This window comes from Medicago truncatula, chromosome 6 (assembly GCF_003473485.1).
Source record: "Medicago truncatula cultivar Jemalong A17 chromosome 6, MtrunA17r5.0-ANR, whole genome shotgun sequence".
NCBI classification, from domain to species: Eukaryota; Viridiplantae; Streptophyta; class Magnoliopsida; order Fabales; family Fabaceae; genus Medicago; species Medicago truncatula.
In genome coordinates this window covers 8,085,870-8,105,076 of record NC_053047.1, presented here as the reverse complement: position 1 = coordinate 8,105,076, position 19,207 = coordinate 8,085,870, and the positions used below count along the sequence as shown (strand labels likewise).

The window sequence follows — 19,207 nt, the reverse complement described above, 5'->3', positions numbered from 1 at the left end:
TTTGTGGAGAACCTTGAAGGAGCCATGATAATTTTGTTCAACCTTTTTGTTTGTTTGTGTGTGAGAAAAGAAATGTTGTTTTGTTCAACTTGTATCACCGGTCAATAGGTAAAGGAAAATAAAAAATTGGATGAGGTGACCTATTTTGATTGGAGTGTGTTAAATGGTGAGTTAGAGGGTGTAACCCTAGCATTCCTCAAATCATGAAACGGCCGCGAAACACTGTTCAGCCAATTTAATAAAGATATTATGTTGCCACATCATTGTGGAAATCCTCACGATGCAATGTCTTGCTATGATAATCATTTCCGTTTATTTAATAAGACAACATGCTATCTTGTCACACATATTACTCTATATATTAATTATTTCTCTTCTCACTCAAGGGAAGAGAATTGATCAATGATTTATTCCATAAACATAATCTAGCTATGAATCATACTATAACTAGATTATTTATTTATGTAGGAGATGTTCAACAGTCACAAACACATTTCTGATTTTTGCAAGAACCACCATTCCAGCCTCCTACTCTCCTGCAATCATGGTCACATTCTTCGTCGTCGCCAGATACAGCAATACATGCACTCTTGAAGTTACGATTTCGTGTCTGACAAGGCACATTTTGCGCCACTACTTCTGCAATTTCCAAAAGAACAATATTATTTTTCATAAGCAATATATTTTCAACACTCGATAGTTAACAAAATTACATTTGCACATGATAGAAAAACTTTTTTATTATTAGTATATTATGTTACATATGTTTGTTTGATATGAAATAAATACTATGAAGAAAACATTAGCTAATTATTTCTATTGAATATAAATTTGTAAAAGCAAAATCAATTGCCATTGAAGCATAGATTCCCGTAATTTATTTCTATTCAAGATAATTATTGGTAAAGGATAATTAATTCTCTTGAAGACAAATTTATAAGATCAACCACAATAGAGCACGCCACATTGGGTGCTTAATGTGGGGCACTGGTTAAGGAGTAATAAATTATCAGATCCTCATTGTTTTATCTTTATTAAAGTGAGAAATAAGTTAAGTAATTTCCTTCAAAAAAAAAGTCAAATAATTAAAATAAGAAAAATGTGCATTCAATACACTATCAAATTTCCTATTTTGTGATACAAGCATGGAATTTCTACACATTTGATGATTTTGTATTTGATATTTTTTTGAGAAGTTGTATTTGATATTTTAATTGGTTATGTTTTACCTTTGGAATTGTTAATTTATTTTAGACTTTATTTTAATTGAATATGTTGCTAATTATGCATAGGCTTTCCGTGAATTGGTTTGAAAGAAAAAAATGATTCACAACAAATTGACGGAAAGGAAAATTGGTTTGAGTAAAATCCACGAAAAAAAAAAATTGTTAATTAATGAAAAGGATACAAGAATGTAAATATGTAATGGAAAAGGAAATTTGACCGAGTATTAAATACAACTTTTTTATTTTAATTAATTAAAATATTTATCACTTTAATTGAAGTAAAACAAATGAAATATGTTCATTTATTACTCCTTAACCAGTGCCCCGGGGTCCCGTACCTTGCATATTTTATGCATTGACCATACCAACTGAGTTAAGCTCACGATGACAACAACACCAAATTTGTAAAAGCAAAATCAATTGCCACTGAAGCATAGATTCCAGTAATTTATTTCTCTTCAAGATAATGATTTGTGAAAGATAATTAATTCTCTTGAAGATAAATTTATAATATCAGAGTCAACCTTTTAGATTCTCGTGATTTATTTAAGATACTCCTTTTGTCTCAAATTATACGTCCCTTTGAAGAAGAAATTATTTTTCGTTTTACAATAATAATAAAACATTAATGTTACTTTTTCTATTATATCATTAGCTATTTATTACTCTCTCTTCTTTCAATTATTTAATTTATCTTTCTTATACTATTTATTAAGGACAATTTTGTAAAATAACTAATAATATCTCTTTTCCATACAAAATGAATTACATTTCTTAATACATGCAAAATAACTAAAGAACAGAGGGTGTATAATTTTTAGGGATAAAGATAGTAAATAGAAAGAAAAAAAATTGTTACATCAAATTTAAGATTTGTTTTTATGTTTTCCTCCTTCAATTCTTAAGGGAAGAGGGCCATAGTGATATATAATTTGATCGAGAGGTAAGTGAATTTTGCCAAGATGATTTCAATTAGAATTTACAATCATATTATCTAAAATGGTTTATTATTAACTGAATCTTATTATTAACCACATTTGATCTAAGTATTTAAAAATTTGATTGAAATAGTGTCAAACAATCATGAATAATATGTGTCAATTTAGAATTACTAACCTGATAAAATATTCTTTAAAAATCGTAAACATATAAAAATTGAACTCTAAATTATAGCTTGCATACATGTTTTTATTTTCAAATAAAAAGTATTGTAATAAAATGGTTTTATTTGTTAAACATAATGACTAAAATACAAAATCATATCCCAAATTACTATAATATAAACTTACGAGCAGCTAAGAGAACAATGAGAAAGAAGCACAAGCTAGCAAGTGTTTTCCTCTCCATCACCTTTTTTTGTCTTCTAAAAAAATGTAAGTGGTTATGTGCTATCACATTGTTGATAGATGTAGCCAATTTATAGAACCCCAAAAATTGAAAAAGTATTCCCACCATCAATTTAAATTGTGATCAGAACTATATTTAATCACTAATTCTTGTTTGAAAAGTCACCATGAATGTGACCCGAACCATCCCTAACAGGTTTCAAACTTTTAAGACTTGGTAGCCAATTCAAGAGAATTTTTTATTTTTGAGTCTTCAAGACTCAATGTCTCATTTAAACCTCAATGTTAGGTAAGATTCACATTTTTTTTAATATTGAAAAATTGAAATATAGTGATATTTATTTATTAATAGTTGATTAGTGAATATTCTTGCTAAAAGTGATAAGACCGCAATTCTTACTTTACTAAATTGCTCCACAAATTAAGAATTTCCATTTTAAATGTTAGTAAATTTTAGTAATAAATTATAGTAATAAATTGTGTCCATTTTAAATGTTGTCGGTCCAATAAAATAGCCAACATTTTTTTTAATTACCTTAGACCGATAATAAATTTTAGTAATATTTTATTGGATCTGATATGTTTTCTTCTTTCAAAGATCACATCAAATTCTTTAGGCTTATTATTAATTGATCATTAGGCGGCCGAATAGTGAGTTTCCAAACTTATTTTTTATCCCAAACTCTCCTAATCACCTCTTCAAAACCTGGAAAGAAGCATTAGTCCTGACTCAAACCTTACATATCACCATCCAAATAAAAATGTCACCAATGGTGGTTTCACTTTCATCAACAACAATGGTGAAACACTACAGAGCCGGAAAATGACCAAATTTCAAGGTTCAATAAAATCATATGTGTCAAAGTCACGTTCGCATCGGACGTCATCGGAAACCAGACACACTTTCGATTAGAAGTGTTAATGCCACAAAGTTCATAATCAAATTAGGGTCTCAAGCTTAAAAGTTTCAGCTATTATTATATTTTTCTGCTGAAATGTTGGAGCTTATTGTTAATTGTTATTTCTTTTTGCATACGAAACACAAACACGGACACTGACACATCAACACTGATTAAACGTGTTTACTTGTGTTGGCGTGGACATGTCTTCCATCTGAAGTGTCGATGCTACACTCTCTGCTTTAGTTGGCGTCGAAGGCAGATATTTGTAGATATATTTTTTGGTTTTTTTGGAATTTATAGTTTTTAACCGTAACTAGTTAGAAAAGAAGAATGAAAATTTTCTAGACGAAAGTCAGCCCTTTTCATATATTTGAGGCATGTTAGGATTAAAGTTAGCTATATTAGTTTGATCAAGCCTCATTTTATAAAATCAAGTTTGATTAAAATGAGTCAGCTCTAGCGTTGTTTATGTTTGGGACCCTTGTCAAAAGCATGTATGATGAAAGGTAATTCATTTAGATATAATAGTTATTGAAAGTACTTTTGGATATGTAATTACCAAAAAAATCGCATTACTGCAACAACATAATATATGTTCAAATGGTAAATGGAACAACTCAAACGGCAAGAGGAGAATGAAAAAGTATCAGGGTCCATACAAACGTATGTTTTATAGGAAAGTACTTTAGCTCTGAATGTATTCTGACAAATTCAAACCAAACATGCCCTTAATGTTGTTACTTTTGTATCGTAGGGGAAGAAAAAGGAGGGAAATGCTGCCAAATTTGTAATTTCTGGCATTACTGATCTGTTGTCATTCGGAAAATGCATCTATATAATGTGTTGAAGTGTTACTACTTCGATTTTTACGTTGGCTTTTGCAAATATTAGGAAACTAAGCATTTCAAAAGCTGTAACACCCCGGCAGCCTAAGAAAAAGGTCAAGGGAACTCATCAGACTTATTACCATTTGAAAGATGTTAGCTTTCTTTATCGTGAACCTTTGCTGGAAGAACATAGAACAATTAGAGTGCATGACAGAAAAATAAAGAAAGCCGAGACAAAGAAAAACTACGAACGTACAGACAGGTTACGGGAGAAAACACCAAAACCAAAAATATATATGATATTTGATTGTGTCAATGCACGCATAATTTTTCCGATAGAAACTTATATGGTAGGAGTGTCCTATATTATATTCTGAGCAAATTTGTTTTTTCTTCAAGGGATATCTTCTTGTGGAATCACAAATCCACACATCCTTTTTTCTTTTCATTTTGTTTGATTAATTTGTTTCTAATTGAAATTTTAATTGCTAAACGTTAAAAACCTAAAATTTTTCTTTTGTTAACAGCACTCCTCCACCTTACTTGTCACCTTTTGTTAACTACGATGAAGAAGGCTACATTCCTGAGAATGCAAAGACTATTAACCACTTGCAAGCTGCTGCGAGAAAGGAATTTCTTCCGCTTCCTAGTGTTGGAAAAGAAGATTCACTTCACGGTGCTCTTGCATATACTTCAGCAGATTTTAATGTCGATACTGATATAAGTTTACTTGTGATGTTTCGTAAACTTTTTCAATCTCCTTATGCATGCTTGAGTTGCTTACTTCTTTATCCTCTGCCTAAATGATTGATGGGTTAAGTCTTTACAATTGGTTCTGAATTTCTTCAACTTTGTTTATTACTTATTTTGTTGTAAATCTGTTATTCAGACATCTAAAAAGTGCAATTAGAATGAGACTGATCGCATCAAACAGCAGAAAATGAAATTAGATGAAGCTAAGAACCAATGGAGTTGAAGACTCTAGCTATGACTTCATTTTTGGTATTGAAATTAAGGCAAGAGAAATGTGTTTCAATTTTAAGGTAGAAAAAGCCTTATAGCTCAAAGAGCTCGTGCAAGTGACTTTGTATTTATCGTATCACAAAGAGATTAGCGGGGCTAAAAAATTTGACATGTTTGGCGCGGGCTGGGGGTCCTATATTTTGTAGGTACAAATTCCACGAGATATCTTACATAAATATTTTCCAGATGTCAAAGCTTGACATCTGACACAATTTTACGGTTTCCGAAATTTTAATAATTTTTTCTCTCTTCATGGAAAAAGACCAACATGAATGTGTGCAACTGCAATTGCAAACCACATAATTTTATCTTTAAGAGTTTGAACAATTCTCATAAATCTTGATCATATTTTTGTTTTATTTTGTCTTATACATGCCCATTTATATTTTTGTTCTTAACTTTTAGTTTTGTTACACTACGTTGGTCTATCGATTTTGAGCAAAGAAATATAACACTATAAATATAAACAAGTCAGCTCTAGTTTTCTCTCTCTAGGTTTTCGTTTCTTCATTGAGGGGTGGTTTTGGATCAATTATTGACTTGAAATCACCTTTCTTCATCTTTTTCTCTTTATTTCAATCTAAATAAGTGATTTTCACATAGATCTTGATTTTTTTTCTTTGCAATTTCATCATCTAAGTGTGGTGATTTGTTGTTCGTCGTCTTGTGCGGCGTTGTTTGATTTTCCATCTTCATGCGGTGTTCAATTGATTCATATTGAAAGATCGATTGTTCAATCAAAGATTTGGGCGTCAACGTTGCAGATCCGGAGGCAATGGATATTCCGGTCACTTTAATTTCATCATATATTTTTGTAGGCATTATGCCGTTATATGCTATTAACTTGGATGCTGTGACTTTGTTCGCAGATTCATTCTTTACGTTTTTAGCGGTGTTGAATGATGTAATCTCTCGATTTGAATGAATGAATATCATTTTGTTTTTTTTTTTTAAAAAAAACACTACAAATATAATTAACACATTTTTTTTTTTTGAAGAATAACACATATTTTATTTAATAAGACAACATGCTATCTTATCACACATATTACTCCATATATTAATTAATTCTCTTGATCAATGATTTATTCCATGAACATATAAAAAAGTGCTGATTTGGTGTCTCACTCGATAGGTAACAAAATTACTATTTTAAATTAATTTGCATATGATAGAAAAACTTTTTTATTATTAGTATATTATTTTTTTTGACAAAATTATTATTATTATTATTAGGGTCTTGCTAACCATTACCCTCGGGGCAATGATTAAGGAAGCCAAAAGTAGCATGTCTGTATTAGTTTCAACAATATTTTGACTTTTAAAAAGTTAAATTTATCACTTTTCATCATTTTCTAATGCTATATTTCTATTTTTTTCTAAATAGAAAAAAAATTGTTGCATCAAATTTAAGATTTGTTTTTATGTTTTCCTTCTTCAATTCATAAGGAAGATGGCCATAGTGATATATAATTTGATCGAGAGAAAAGTAAATTTTACCAAGATTATTTCAATTAGAATTTACAATCAAGTATTTAAAAATCTGATTGAAAGTGTCAAGCAATCATGAATAATCATATATATATATATATATATATATATATATATATATATATATATATATATATATATATATTCATTCTCTCAAAAAAAATATATGTATATATATTTATAATTACTGAACTGATAAATTATTCTTTAAAAATCGTAAACATATAAAAATTAAACTCTAAATTATAGCTTGCATACATGTTTTTATTTTCTAATAAAAAGTATTGTACTAAAAAATGGTTTTATGAGTTAAACACAATGACTAAAATACAAAATGATATCCCAAATTACTATAATATAAACTTACGAGCAGCTAAGAGAAAAATGAGAAAGAAGCACAAGCTAGCAAGTGTTTTCCTCTCCATCACCTTTTTTTGTCTTCTAAAAAAATGTAAGTGGTTATGTGCTATCACATGGTTGATAGATGTAGCCAATTTATAGAACCCCAAAAATTGAAAAAGTATTCCCACCAACAATTTAAATTGTGATCAGAACTATATTTAATCACTAATTCTTGTTTGAAAAGTCGCCATGAATGTGACCCATACCATCCCTAATAGGTTTCAAATTTTTAAGACTTAATATCTATTAGGTACCTCATTTGAGAGAGAAGTTTTTTGAGTCTTACAAGACTCAATGTCTCATTTAAAACCTCAATGTTAAGTAAGATCCATATTTCTTTTAATATTGACAAATTGAAATGTAGTGATATGAATTTATTAATAGTTGATGAGTGAGTCCCATTTAAAAAATGAGAAATGATTGTATGCACGACAATAACACACGACAACAAGCACGAATGTTTAATGACCCTTGGATATATGAAGCATATAGCACTAGATTAATTTTTCTCCCCCCATGTATTGTATGTGAGGCGCTCTATACATGTCGTGTGTTCGTAGGCAAAAGAGAGTTGTGTCATATAACACCTCTCTTAAAAAAATGTTTTAATTACTCTTTTGGTCCCTTAACTTATTTTTTGATTTCGTTTTGGTCCCTTAACCTAATTTTTGGTTTCGTTTTGGTCCCTTAACTATTAAAAGTTTCGTTTTGGTCCTTTAACTTACTTTTTGGTTTCGTTTTGGTCCCTTAACTCTTCCTCTGTCAACCTTCCTAGTACGACAAGAATCCTCTTCAACTTCACTCTTTCTAAGATGATTTCCCTTATACGCGTACTCACCGAAAGGATTGTTGACATACGCAAACTCGTTGAAAGAATTGCCCACATCTTTGAATTCTTACTTTCCATTCTTCCTTGTGTAACAGAAAAATTTGAATTTAAAAAGTAAGAAAGAAAACTAAAAAAAACCACCCAACAAGTAAATAGAGGCCGTGTTCAGTAACACCGACAATTCAGATCAAAGACGTGTTCGGTGTCTGACACCAATAAACATAATAACTAACGAAGAAGGAATAAAAGAGAGACAGAATAATATAAAAAAGAAAAACATGAGACAAAAAAGAGATGTGTTTCAATGAAATCAATACCTAACACCACCGAAATGTTTCTGTCACCACTAATCACTAAGATTTTGATCTGGAAATGAGCTAAATGGGTCAGGTCAGAAATGGAGAGAGAGAGTGCGCGCGCTGGAAAGTGTAAAGGCAGTAGTGATGAGAATGAGAAATGGTTTAAGCTATGAACCTTACCTACCTACCTACTAACCAATTTATTTTCTTTTATAACTTCTTTTTTATTTTCATCTTAAAAAAAACCTTTTGAAATTTTAATTGTCTAAATGTTAAAAACTTAAAATGTTCCTCCACCACACTTGCAATTTTGTTAACTACGATGAAGAAGGCTACATTCTCGACTATGGAAATTTTGCTAACTACGATGAAGAAGGCTACATTCTCGACTATGGAAAGACTATCAACCACTTGCAAGCTGCTGCCATAAAGGAATTTCTTCTGCTTTATGGTATTGGAAAAGAAGAATCACTTCAGGGTTCTATTACATATACTTCGGTAGATTCTAATGACGAAAAAGAAACATCTTGTGTGGTACAGACCGGAGAATCAACAACGAATGGCCAAGAAAATATCGATACTGAAATGAGTTTATTTGAGATGTGTAATAAAAATAGAAAGATATTCGAACCATGAAGGTAAACTTTTCCATCTCCTTATGCATACTTGAGTTGCTTACTTCTTTATCCTCTACATAAATGGTTGCAAAGTGATTGACGGGTTAAATCTTTACCATTGATTTTGAATTTCTTCAACTTTGTTTATTACTTATTTTGTTGTAAATCTGTTACAGATATCTAATAAGCGCAAGCGGAATGAGACTGATCGTGTCAAACAGCGGAAAATGAAATTACATGAAGCAAAGGGTCAAAGGAGTTGAATAATCTAGCAATGACTTCATTTTTGGTATTGAAATTAAGGCAAGAGGAATGTGTTTCAATTTTAAGGTAGAAAAAGCCTTATAGCTCAAAGAGCTCATGCAAGTGACTTTGTATTTGTTGTATCAAAATGAGATTAGCGGGGGCTAAAAAATTTGACTTGTTTGGCGAGGGCCGAGGGTCCTATATTTTTTAGTTACAAATTCCACGGGGTATCTTACATAAATATTTTCCAGATGTCAAGTTGTCAAAACTTGACATCTGACACAATTTTACAGTTTCTGAAATTTTAATAATTTTTTCTCTCTTCTTGGAATAAGACCAACATGAATGTGTGCAACTGCAATTGCAAACCACATAATTTTATGTCAAGAGTTTGAATTCTCAGAAATCTTGTTCATATATATTTTTTTGTATTTTGTCTAATACATGTCCATTTATATTTTTTGAGATAATTTTTATAGAGACAGATACAGACTTCCTTCTTTCCGTTATCCTTAGGTCTCTAGCTTTGTTTTTGGCTTTTTGTTTTCTGTTTAATAAAATTTTCCAGTTTATTTGATTTTTCTATGTATTATAGGTACCCAAGATTTGTGGACCCACTTGGATAACTGGACGACTATCTTACAATGGTAAATCTCTTTGGAGCATTACCTGCGTCAAAGAGCAAGAAAATTGATGTAGATCTTGTACACAAAATCCGAAGGTATATAATACTTGGAATTTGTAAAAAATTTGATCATTATTTGTAACTTCTATATTTCCTTTAAGAAAGTGCAAATTTGAAGACAGTAATATCCTATCTTCTTCACAATGAACCTGGTGCACGGATGCACCTGGTTTAAGACTTAGCCGTGAAGATGAAGAGGATCAAGATACAAGAGAATGTAAAAATCTCTTCAAAAATCTCAAATTCTTCTTGATTAGGGAGGTAAGACCTTTTGATAGTCTTGACAAACACAATTATTTGAAAGTATTGTTTCTGTCATAATTGGGAAGTATGAGACACATTATTTTCCTAATTTTATTTCAAGTTTCTTTTCAAATTAAATTTATAAGAAAGTAAAAAAATTAATAATATGGGGATGTTGTGCACGTAACACAACAAAGATTATTAGACTTTTTTATTGATGCTATATCTCTTGAACTTATTTATGAAATCATTTATATGATTGATTTCTATGTCATTATTTGCACTGTTTTGGCCTAATTACTCCAGTACAAAGGGAATCATTGTTTTTTGTTATTCTTGCGTTTCTTTTGTTAACAGGACTCCTCCACCTCACTTGTCACCTTTTGTTAACTACGATGAAGAAGGCTACATTTCCGACAATGCAAAGACTATCAACCACTTGCAATCTGCTGCCACAGAGGAATTTCTTCCGCTTCCTGGTGTTGGAAAAGACGATTCACTTCAGGGTGCTATTACATATATTTCAGCAGATTCTAATGTTGAAAAAGAAATATCTTCTAGTGTGGTACAGACCGAAGAATCAACAACGAATGGCCAAGAAAATGTCGATACTGATATGAGTTTACTTGTGATGTCTCGTAAAAATATTAAGATATTCGAAGCCATGAGGTAAACTTTTTCAATTTCCTTGCATACTTGAGTTGCTTACTTCTTTATTCTTTGTATAAATGGTTGCAAGTGATTGATGGGTTAAGTCTTTACAATTGGTTCTGAATTTCTTCAAATTTGTTTATTAGTTATTTTGTTGGATATTTGTTATTCAGATATCTAATAAGCGCAAGCAGAATGAGACTGATCACATCAACAGCGGAAAATGAAATTAGATGATGCTAAGGGTCAAAGAAGTTGAAGACTCTAGCTATGACTTCATTTTTGGTATTGAAATTAAGGCAAGATGAATGTGTTTTAATTTTAAGGTAGAAAAAGCCTTATAGCTCAAAGAGTTCATGCAAGCGACTTTGTTTTTATTGAATCATAAAGAGATTAGCGGGGGCTCAAAAATTTGATTTGTTAGGCACGGGCCGGGGGTCCTATATTTTTTCGGTACAAATTCCACGGGATATCTTATATAAATGTTTTCTAGATGTCAAAACTCTTAGTTTAGTTGTTAATTCAAGTTTACATTAGTGATAATCATGTTTAGGTTGATTAATCACACTTTGATTTTAGTTTGTTTTGAAGTTTGTTACAACTTTGTTAGAGTTTGTGCTTCAAGTAACCTAACACATGCTTGTATATAAGCTCATTCCTTGTACAATTTTTCATATCTCAATAATACAATTCATTTTATCAATTCTATTCACTTGCTCTTTCTTCTCATCCTCTCTAATTCACAAAATCATCAAAACTAGAAAAACCTAGAAACCCTAATAACTATTTCTGTTATTTTTGTTTGTTGAACAATGCTTCCATTGCTGCGCTAACAAACACTTGACACCTGACACAGTTTTACGGTTTCCGAAATTTTAATCATTTTTTCTCTCTTCTTGGAATATGACCAACATGAATGTGCGCAACTGCAATTGCAAACCACATATTTTTGTTGTATTTTGTCGAATACATGTCCATTTATATTTTTGTTCTTAACTCTTAATTAGTTTTGTTACACTACGTTGGTCTATAAATTTTGAACAAAGAAATATAACACTACAAACATAATTAACACATATTTTATTTAACAGCGATGCTATACATCCCAAGGTGAAAAATCATGAAGAGGAATGCTAGGGTCACACCTTCTAACATACCCTTTTAATACACTCCAATCAAGATAAGCCATGTAGTCCACTTTTTTATTTTCTTTACAGCTACCGGTTTCACTTTATGAACATTTATTTTATTTTTTATTTTTTGGAGTTTAATATCTATCTTCTTCGCTCGACCTTCTCCAAGACCAAGTTCTTGTATGTCCCGAAGGAATTGTCGCTTTTCACCCAAATTAAATCAAAAGGAAAATAAAAAATTGGATGAGGTGACCTATTGGAGTGTGTTAAATGGTGAGTTAGAGGGTGTGACCCTAGCATTCCTCAAATCGTGAAACGGCCGCGAAACACTATTCAGCCAATTTAATAAAGATATTATGTTGCCACATCATTCTGGAAATCCTCACGATGCAATGTCTTGCTATGATAATCATTTCCGTTTATTTAATAAGACAACATGCTATCTTGTCACACATATTACTCTATATATTAATTAATTCTCTTCTCACTCAAGGGAAGAGAATTGATCAATGATTTATTCCATAAACATAATCTAGCTATGAATCATACTATAACTAGATTATTTATTTATGTAGGAGATGTTCAACAGTCACAAACACATTTCTGATTTTTGCAAGAACCACCATACCAGCCTCCTACTCTCCTGCAATCATGGTCACATTCTTCGTCGTCGCCAGATACAGCAATACATGCACTCTTGAAGTTACGATTTCGTGTCTTACAAGGCACAATTTGCGCCACTACTTCTGCAATTTCCAAAAGAACAATATTATTTTTCATAAGCAATATATCTTCAACACTCGATAGTTAACAAAATTACATTTGCACATGATAGAAAAACTTTTTTATTATTAGTATATTATGTTACATATGTTTGTTTGATATGAAATAAATACTATGAAGAAAACATTAGCTAATTATTTCTATTGAAGATAAATTTGTAAAAGCAAAATCAATTGCCATTGAAGCATAGATTCCCGTAATTTATTTCTATTCAAGATAATTATTGGTAAAGGATAATTAATTATCTTGAAGACAAATTTATAAGATCAACCACAATAGAGCACGCCACATTGGGTGCTTAATGTGGGGCACTGGTTAAGGAGTAATAAATTATCAGATCCCCATTGTTTTATCTTTATTAAAGTGAGAAATAAGTTAAGTAATTTCCTTCAAAAAAAGTCAAATAATTAAAATAAGAAAAATGTGCATTCAATACACTATCAAATTTCCTATTTTGTGATACAAGCATGGAATTTCTACACATTTGATGATTTTGTATTTGATATTTTTTTGAGAAGTTGTATTTGATATTTTAATTGGTTATGTTTTACCTTTGGAATTGTTAATTTATTTTAGACTTTATTTTAATTGAATATGTTGCTAATTATGCATAGGCTTTCCGTGAATTGGTTTGAAAGAAAAAAATGATTCACAACAAATTGACGGAAAGGAAAATTGGTTTGAGTAAAATCCACGAAAAAAAAAAATTGTTAATTAATGAAAAGGATACAAGAATATAAATATGTAATGGAAAAGGAAATTTGACCGAGTATTAAATACAACTTTTTTATTTTAATTAATTAAAATATTTATCACTTTAATTGAAGTAAAACAAATGAAATATGTTCATTTATTACTCCTTAACCAGTGCCCCGGGGTCCCGTACCTTGCATATTTTATGCATTGACCATACCAACTGAGTTAAGCTCACGATGACAACAACACCAAATTTGTAAAAGCAAAATCAATTGCCACTGAAGCATAGATTCCAGTAATTTATTTCTCTTCAAGATAATGATTTGTGAAAGATAATTAATTCTCTTGAAGATAAATTTATAATATCAGAGTCAACCTTTTAGATTCTCGTGATTTATTTAAGATACTCCTTTTGTCTCAAATTATACGTCCCTTTGAAGAAGAAATTATTTTTCGTTTTACAATAATAATAAAACATTAATGTTACTTTTTCTATTATATCATTAGCTATTTATTACTCTCTCTTCTTTCAATTATTTAATTTATCTTTCTTATACTATTTATTAAGGACAATTTTGTAAAATAACTAATAATATCTCTTTTCCATACAAAATGAATTACATTTCTTAATACATGCAAAATAACTAAAGAACAGAGGGTGTATAATTTTTAGGGATAAAGATAGTAAATAGAAAGAAAAAAAATTGTTACATCAAATTTAAGATTTGTTTTTATGTTTTCCTCCTTCAATTCTTAAGGGAAGAGGGCCATAGTGATATATAATTTGATCGAGAGGTAAGTGAATTTTGCCAAGATGATTTCAATTAGAATTTACAATCATATTATCTAAAATGGTTTATTATTAACTGAATCTTATTATTAACCACATTTGATCTAAGTATTTAAAAATTTGATTGAAATAGTGTCAAACAATCATGAATAATATGTGTCAATTTAGAATTACTAACCTGATAAAATATTCTTTAAAAATCGTAAACATATAAAAATTGAACTCTAAATTATAGCTTGCATACATGTTTTTATTTTCAAATAAAAAGTATTGTAATAAAATGGTTTTATTTGTTAAACATAATGACTAAAATACAAAATCATATCCCAAATTACTATAATATAAACTTACGAGCAGCTAAGAGAACAATGAGAAAGAAGCACAAGCTAGCAAGTGTTTTCCTCTCCATCACCTTTTTTTGTCTTCTAAAAAAATGTAAGTGGTTATGTGCTATCACATTGTTGATAGATGTAGCCAATTTATAGAACCCCAAAAATTGAAAAAGTATTCCCACCATCAATTTAAATTGTGATCAGAACTATATTTAATCACTAATTCTTGTTTGAAAAGTCACCATGAATGTGACCCGAACCATCCCTAACAGGTTTCAAACTTTTAAGACTTGGTAGCCAATTCAAGAGAATTTTTTATTTTTTGAGTCTTCAAGACTCAATGTCTCATTTAAACCTCAATGTTAGGTAAGATTCACATTTTTTTTAATATTGAAAAATTGAAATATAGTGATATTTATTTATTAATAGTTGATTAGTGAATATTCTTGCTAAAAGTGATAAGACCGCAATTCTTACTTTACTAAATTGCTCCACAAATTAAGAATTTCCATTTTAAATGTTAGTAAATTTTAGTAATAAATTATAGTAATAAATTGTGTCCATTTTAAATGTTGTCGGTCCAATAAAATAGCCAACATTTTTTTTTAATTACCTTAGACCGATAATAAATTTTAGTAATATTTTATTGGATCTGATATGTTTTCTTCTTTCAAAGATCACATCAAATTCTTTAGGCTTATTATTAATTGATCATTAGGCGGCCGAATAGTGAGTTTCCAAACTTATTTTTTATCCCAAACTCTCCTAATCACCTCTTCAAAACCTGGAAAGAAGCATTAGTCCTGACTCAAACCTTACATATCACCATCCAAATAAAAATGTCACCAATGGTGGTTTCACTTTCATCAACAACAATGGTGAAACACTACAGAGCCGGAAAATGACCAAATTTCAAGGTTCAATAAAATCATATGTGTCAAAGTCACGTTCGCATCGGACGTCATCGGAAACCAGACACACTTTCGATTAGAAGTGTTAATGCCACAAAGTTCATAATCAAATTAGGGTCTCAAGCTTAAAAGTTTCAGCTATTATTATATTTTTCTGCTGAAATGTTGGAGCTTATTGTTAATTGTTATTTCTTTTTGCATACGAAACACAAACACGGACACTGACACATCAACACTGATTAAACGTGTTTACTTGTGTTGGCGTGGACATGTCTTCCATCTGAAGTGTCGATGCTACACTCTCTGCTTTAGTTGGCGTCGAAGGCAGATATTTGTAGATATATTTTTTGGTTTTTTTGGAATTTATAGTTTTTAACCGTAACTAGTTAGAAAAGAAGAATGAAAATTTTCTAGACGAAAGTCAGCCCTTTTCATATATTTGAGGCATGTTAGGATTAAAGTTAGCTATATTAGTTTGATCAAGCCTCATTTTATAAAATCAAGTTTGATTAAAATGAGTCAGCTCTAGCGTTGTTTATGTTTGGGACCCTTGTCAAAAGCATGTATGATGAAAGGTAATTCATTTAGATATAATAGTTATTGAAAGTACTTTTGGATATGTAATTACCAAAAAAATCGCATTACTGCAACAACATAATATATGTTCAAATGGTAAATGGAACAACTCAAACGGCAAGAGGAGAATGAAAAAGTATCAGGGTCCATACAAACGTATGTTTTATAGGAAAGTACTTTAGCTCTGAATGTATTCTGACAAATTCAAACCAAACATGCCCTTAATGTTGTTACTTTTGTATCGTAGGGGAAGAAAAAGGAGGGAAATGCTGCCAAATTTGTAATTTCTGGCATTACTGATCTGTTGTCATTCGGAAAATGCATCTATATAATGTGTTGAAGTGTTACTACTTCGATTTTTACGTTGGCTTTTGCAAATATTAGGAAACTAAGCATTTCAAAAGCTGTAACACCCCGGCAGCCTAAGAAAAAGGTCAAGGGAACTCATCAGACTTATTACCATTTGAAAGATGTTAGCTTTCTTTATCGTGAACCTTTGCTGGAAGAACATAGAACAATTAGAGTGCATGACAGAAAAATAAAGAAAGCCGAGACAAAGAAAAACTACGAACGTACAGACAGGTTACGGGAGAAAACACCAAAACCAAAAATATATATGATATTTGATTGTGTCAATGCACGCATAATTTTTCCGATAGAAACTTATATGGTAGGAGTGTCCTATATTATATTCTGAGAAAATTTGTTTTTTCTTCAAGGGATATCTTCTTGTGGAATCACAAATCCACACATCCTTTTTTCTTTTCATTTTGTTTGATTAATTTGTTTCTAATTGAAATTTTAATTGCTAAACGTTAAAAACCTAAAATTTTTCTTTTTTTAACAGCACTCCTCCACCTTACTTGTCACCTTTTGTTAACTACGATGAAGAAGGTTACATTCCCGACAATGCAAAGACTATTAGCCACTTGTAAGCTGCTGCGAGAAAGGAATTTCTTCCGCTTCCTAGTGTTGGAAAAGAAGATTCACTTCACGGTGCTCTTGCATATACTTCAGCAGATTTTAATGTCGATACTGATATAAGTTTACTTGTGATGTTTCGTAAACTTTTTCAATCTCCTTATGCATGCTTGAGTTGCTTACTTCTTTATCCTCTGCCTAAATGATTGATGGGTTAAGTCTTTACAATTGGTTCTGAATTTCTTCAACTTTGTTTATTACTTATTTTGTTGTAAATCTGTTATTCAGACATCTAAAAAGTGCAATTAGAATGAGACTGATCGCATCAAACAGCAGAAAATGAAATTAGATGAAGCTAAGAACCAATGGAATTGAAGACTCTAGCTATGACTTCATTTTTGGTATTGAAATTAAGGCAAGAGAAATGTGTTTCAATTTTAAGGTAGAAAAAGCCTTATAGCTCAAAGAGCTCGTGCAAGTGACTTTGTATTTATCGTATCACAAAGAGATTAGCGGGGCTCAAAAATTTGACATGTTTGGCGCGGGCTGGGGGTCCTATATTTTGTAGGTACAAATTCCACGAGATATCTTACATAAATATTTTCCAGATGTCAAAGCTTGACATCTGACACAATTTTACGGTTTCCGAAATTTTAATAATTTTTTCTCTCTTCATGGGAAAAGACCAACATGAATGTGTGCAACTGCAATTGCAAACCACATAATTTTATCTTTAAGAGTTTGAACAATTCTCATAAATCTTGATCATATTTTTGTTTTATTTTGTCTTATACATGCCCATTTATATTTTTGTTCTTAACTTTTAGTTTTGTTACACTACGTTGGTCTATCGATTTTGAGCAAAGAAATATAACACTATAAATATAAACAAGTCAGCTCTAGTTTTCTCTCTCTAGGTTTTCGTTTCTTCATTGAGGGGTGGTTTTGGATCAATTATTGACTTGAAATCACCTTTCTTCATCTTTTTCTCTTTATTTCAATCTAAATAAGTGATTTTCACATAGATCTAGATTTTTTTTCTTTGCAATTTCATCATCTAAGTGTGGTGATTTGTTGTTCGTCGTCTTGTGCGGCGTTGTTTGATTTTCCATCTTCATGCGGTGTTCAATTGATTCATATTGAAAGATCGATTGTTCAATCAAAGATTTGGGCGTCAACGTTGCAGATCCGGAGGCAATGGATATTCCGGTCACTTTAATTTCATCATATATTTTTGTAGGCATTATGCCGTTATATGCTATTAACTTGGATGCTGTGACTTTGTTCGCAGATTCATCCTTTACGTTTTTAGCGATGTTGAATGATGTAATCTCTCGATTTGAATGAATGAATATCATTTTGTTTTTTTAAAAAAAAAAAACACTACAAATATAATTAACACATATTTTTTTTGAAGAATAACACATATTTTATTTAATAAGACAACATGCTATCTTATCACACATATTACTCCATATATTAATTAATTCTCTTGATCAATGATTTATTCCATGAACATATAAAATCTAGCTAGATTATTTATTTATGTAGGAGATGATCATAATTTATACATGCACCAATACATGTACAGTCACAAACACATTTCTGCTTTTTGCAATAACCTCCTCTCCAGCCTTCTCCTCTCCTGCAACCATAGTCACATTCTTGTTTGCGAGATGAACCAATACATGCACCCCTGAAGTGCTGATTTGGTGTCTCACTCGATAGGTAACAAAATTACTATTTTAAATTAATTTGCATATGATAGAAAAACTTTTTTATTATTAGTATATTATTTTTTTGACAAAATTATTATTATTATTATTATTATTAAGGTCTTGCTAACCATTGCCCTCGGGGCAATGATTAAGGAAGCCAAAAGTAGCATGTCTGCATTGGTTTCAACAATATTTTGACTTTTAAAAAGTTAAATTTATCACTTTTCATCATTTTCCAATGCTATATTTCTATTTTTTTCTAAATAGAAAAAAAATTGTTGCATCAAATTTAAGATTTGTTTTTATGTTTTCCTTCTTCAATTCATAAGGGAAGATGGCCATAGTGATATATAATTTGATCGAGAGAAAAGTAAATTTTACCAAGATTATTTCAATTAGAATTTACAATCAAGTATTTAAAAATCTGATTGAAAGTGTCAAGCAATCATGAATAATCATATATATATATATATATATATATATGTATATGTACATACATATATAGATATATTCATTCTCTCAAAAAAAATATATGTATATATATTTATAATTACTGAACT

The 19,207-nt window shown here is 30.4% G+C and overlaps 2 protein-coding genes and 1 long non-coding RNA gene across 4 annotated transcripts; 1 reads left to right on the top strand and 2 right to left on the bottom strand.

Annotated features, from left to right (window-relative positions):
• Positions 1-290: 290 nt before the first annotated feature.
• LOC25495693 (nodulin-1) lies at positions 291-2,773 on the bottom strand. Its single transcript, XM_039826629.1, has 2 exons — positions 2,516-2,773; positions 291-639 (listed from the first exon to the last, which is right to left on the bottom strand). Exons 1-2 carry the CDS (start codon positions 2,679-2,681, stop codon positions 476-478), a joined length of 330 nt encoding a protein of 109 aa, XP_039682563.1. The 5' UTR covers positions 2,682-2,773; the 3' UTR covers positions 291-475.
• A 6,177-nt stretch (positions 2,774-8,950) lies between these two features.
• Positions 8,951-11,219, top strand: LOC120575860 (pescadillo homolog). Of its 2 annotated transcripts, XR_005642068.1 has the most exons (5): positions 8,951-8,983; positions 9,804-9,929; positions 10,012-10,154; positions 10,494-10,805; positions 10,961-11,219. XR_005642068.1 is itself a non-coding variant. In XM_039826628.1 (4 exons), the coding sequence occupies exons 2-4, from the start codon at positions 9,853-9,855 to the stop codon at positions 11,022-11,024; spliced, it is 453 nt and encodes a 150-aa protein (XP_039682562.1). In that variant the 5' UTR covers positions 8,951-8,983; positions 9,804-9,852; the 3' UTR covers positions 11,025-11,219. The 2 variants fall into 2 exon arrangements, 1 of the variants encoding a protein (XP_039682562.1); XM_039826628.1 differs by lacking the exon at positions 10,012-10,154.
• A 619-nt stretch (positions 11,220-11,838) lies between these two features.
• LOC120575861 (uncharacterized) lies at positions 11,839-14,698 on the bottom strand. Its single transcript, XR_005642069.1, has 2 exons — positions 14,541-14,698; positions 11,839-12,666 (listed from the first exon to the last, which is right to left on the bottom strand). It is a non-coding gene; the product is annotated as an uncharacterized lncRNA (long non-coding RNA).
• Positions 14,699-19,207: the final 4,509 nt, after the last annotated feature.

Excerpts from the sequence above, each read along its gene's own strand:
- LOC25495693 (XM_039826629.1), bottom strand. The coding sequence starts at position 2,681 with ATGGTGGGAATACTTTTTCAATTTTTGGGGTTCTATAAATTGGCTACA. Across the intron at positions 640-2,515 it reads CATTGTTCTCTTAGCTGCTC|AAGTAGTGGCGCAAAATGTG; the intron begins GTAAGTTTATAT and ends TGGAAATTGCAG.
- LOC120575860 (XM_039826628.1), top strand. The coding sequence starts at position 9,853 with ATGGTAAATCTCTTTGGAGCATTACCTGCGTCAAAGAGCAAGAAAATT. Across the intron at positions 9,930-10,493 it reads CTTGTACACAAAATCCGAAG|GACTCCTCCACCTCACTTGT; the intron begins GTATATAATACT and ends TTTTGTTAACAG. Across the intron at positions 10,806-10,960 it reads AAGATATTCGAAGCCATGAG|ATATCTAATAAGCGCAAGCA; the intron begins GTAAACTTTTTC and ends TTTGTTATTCAG.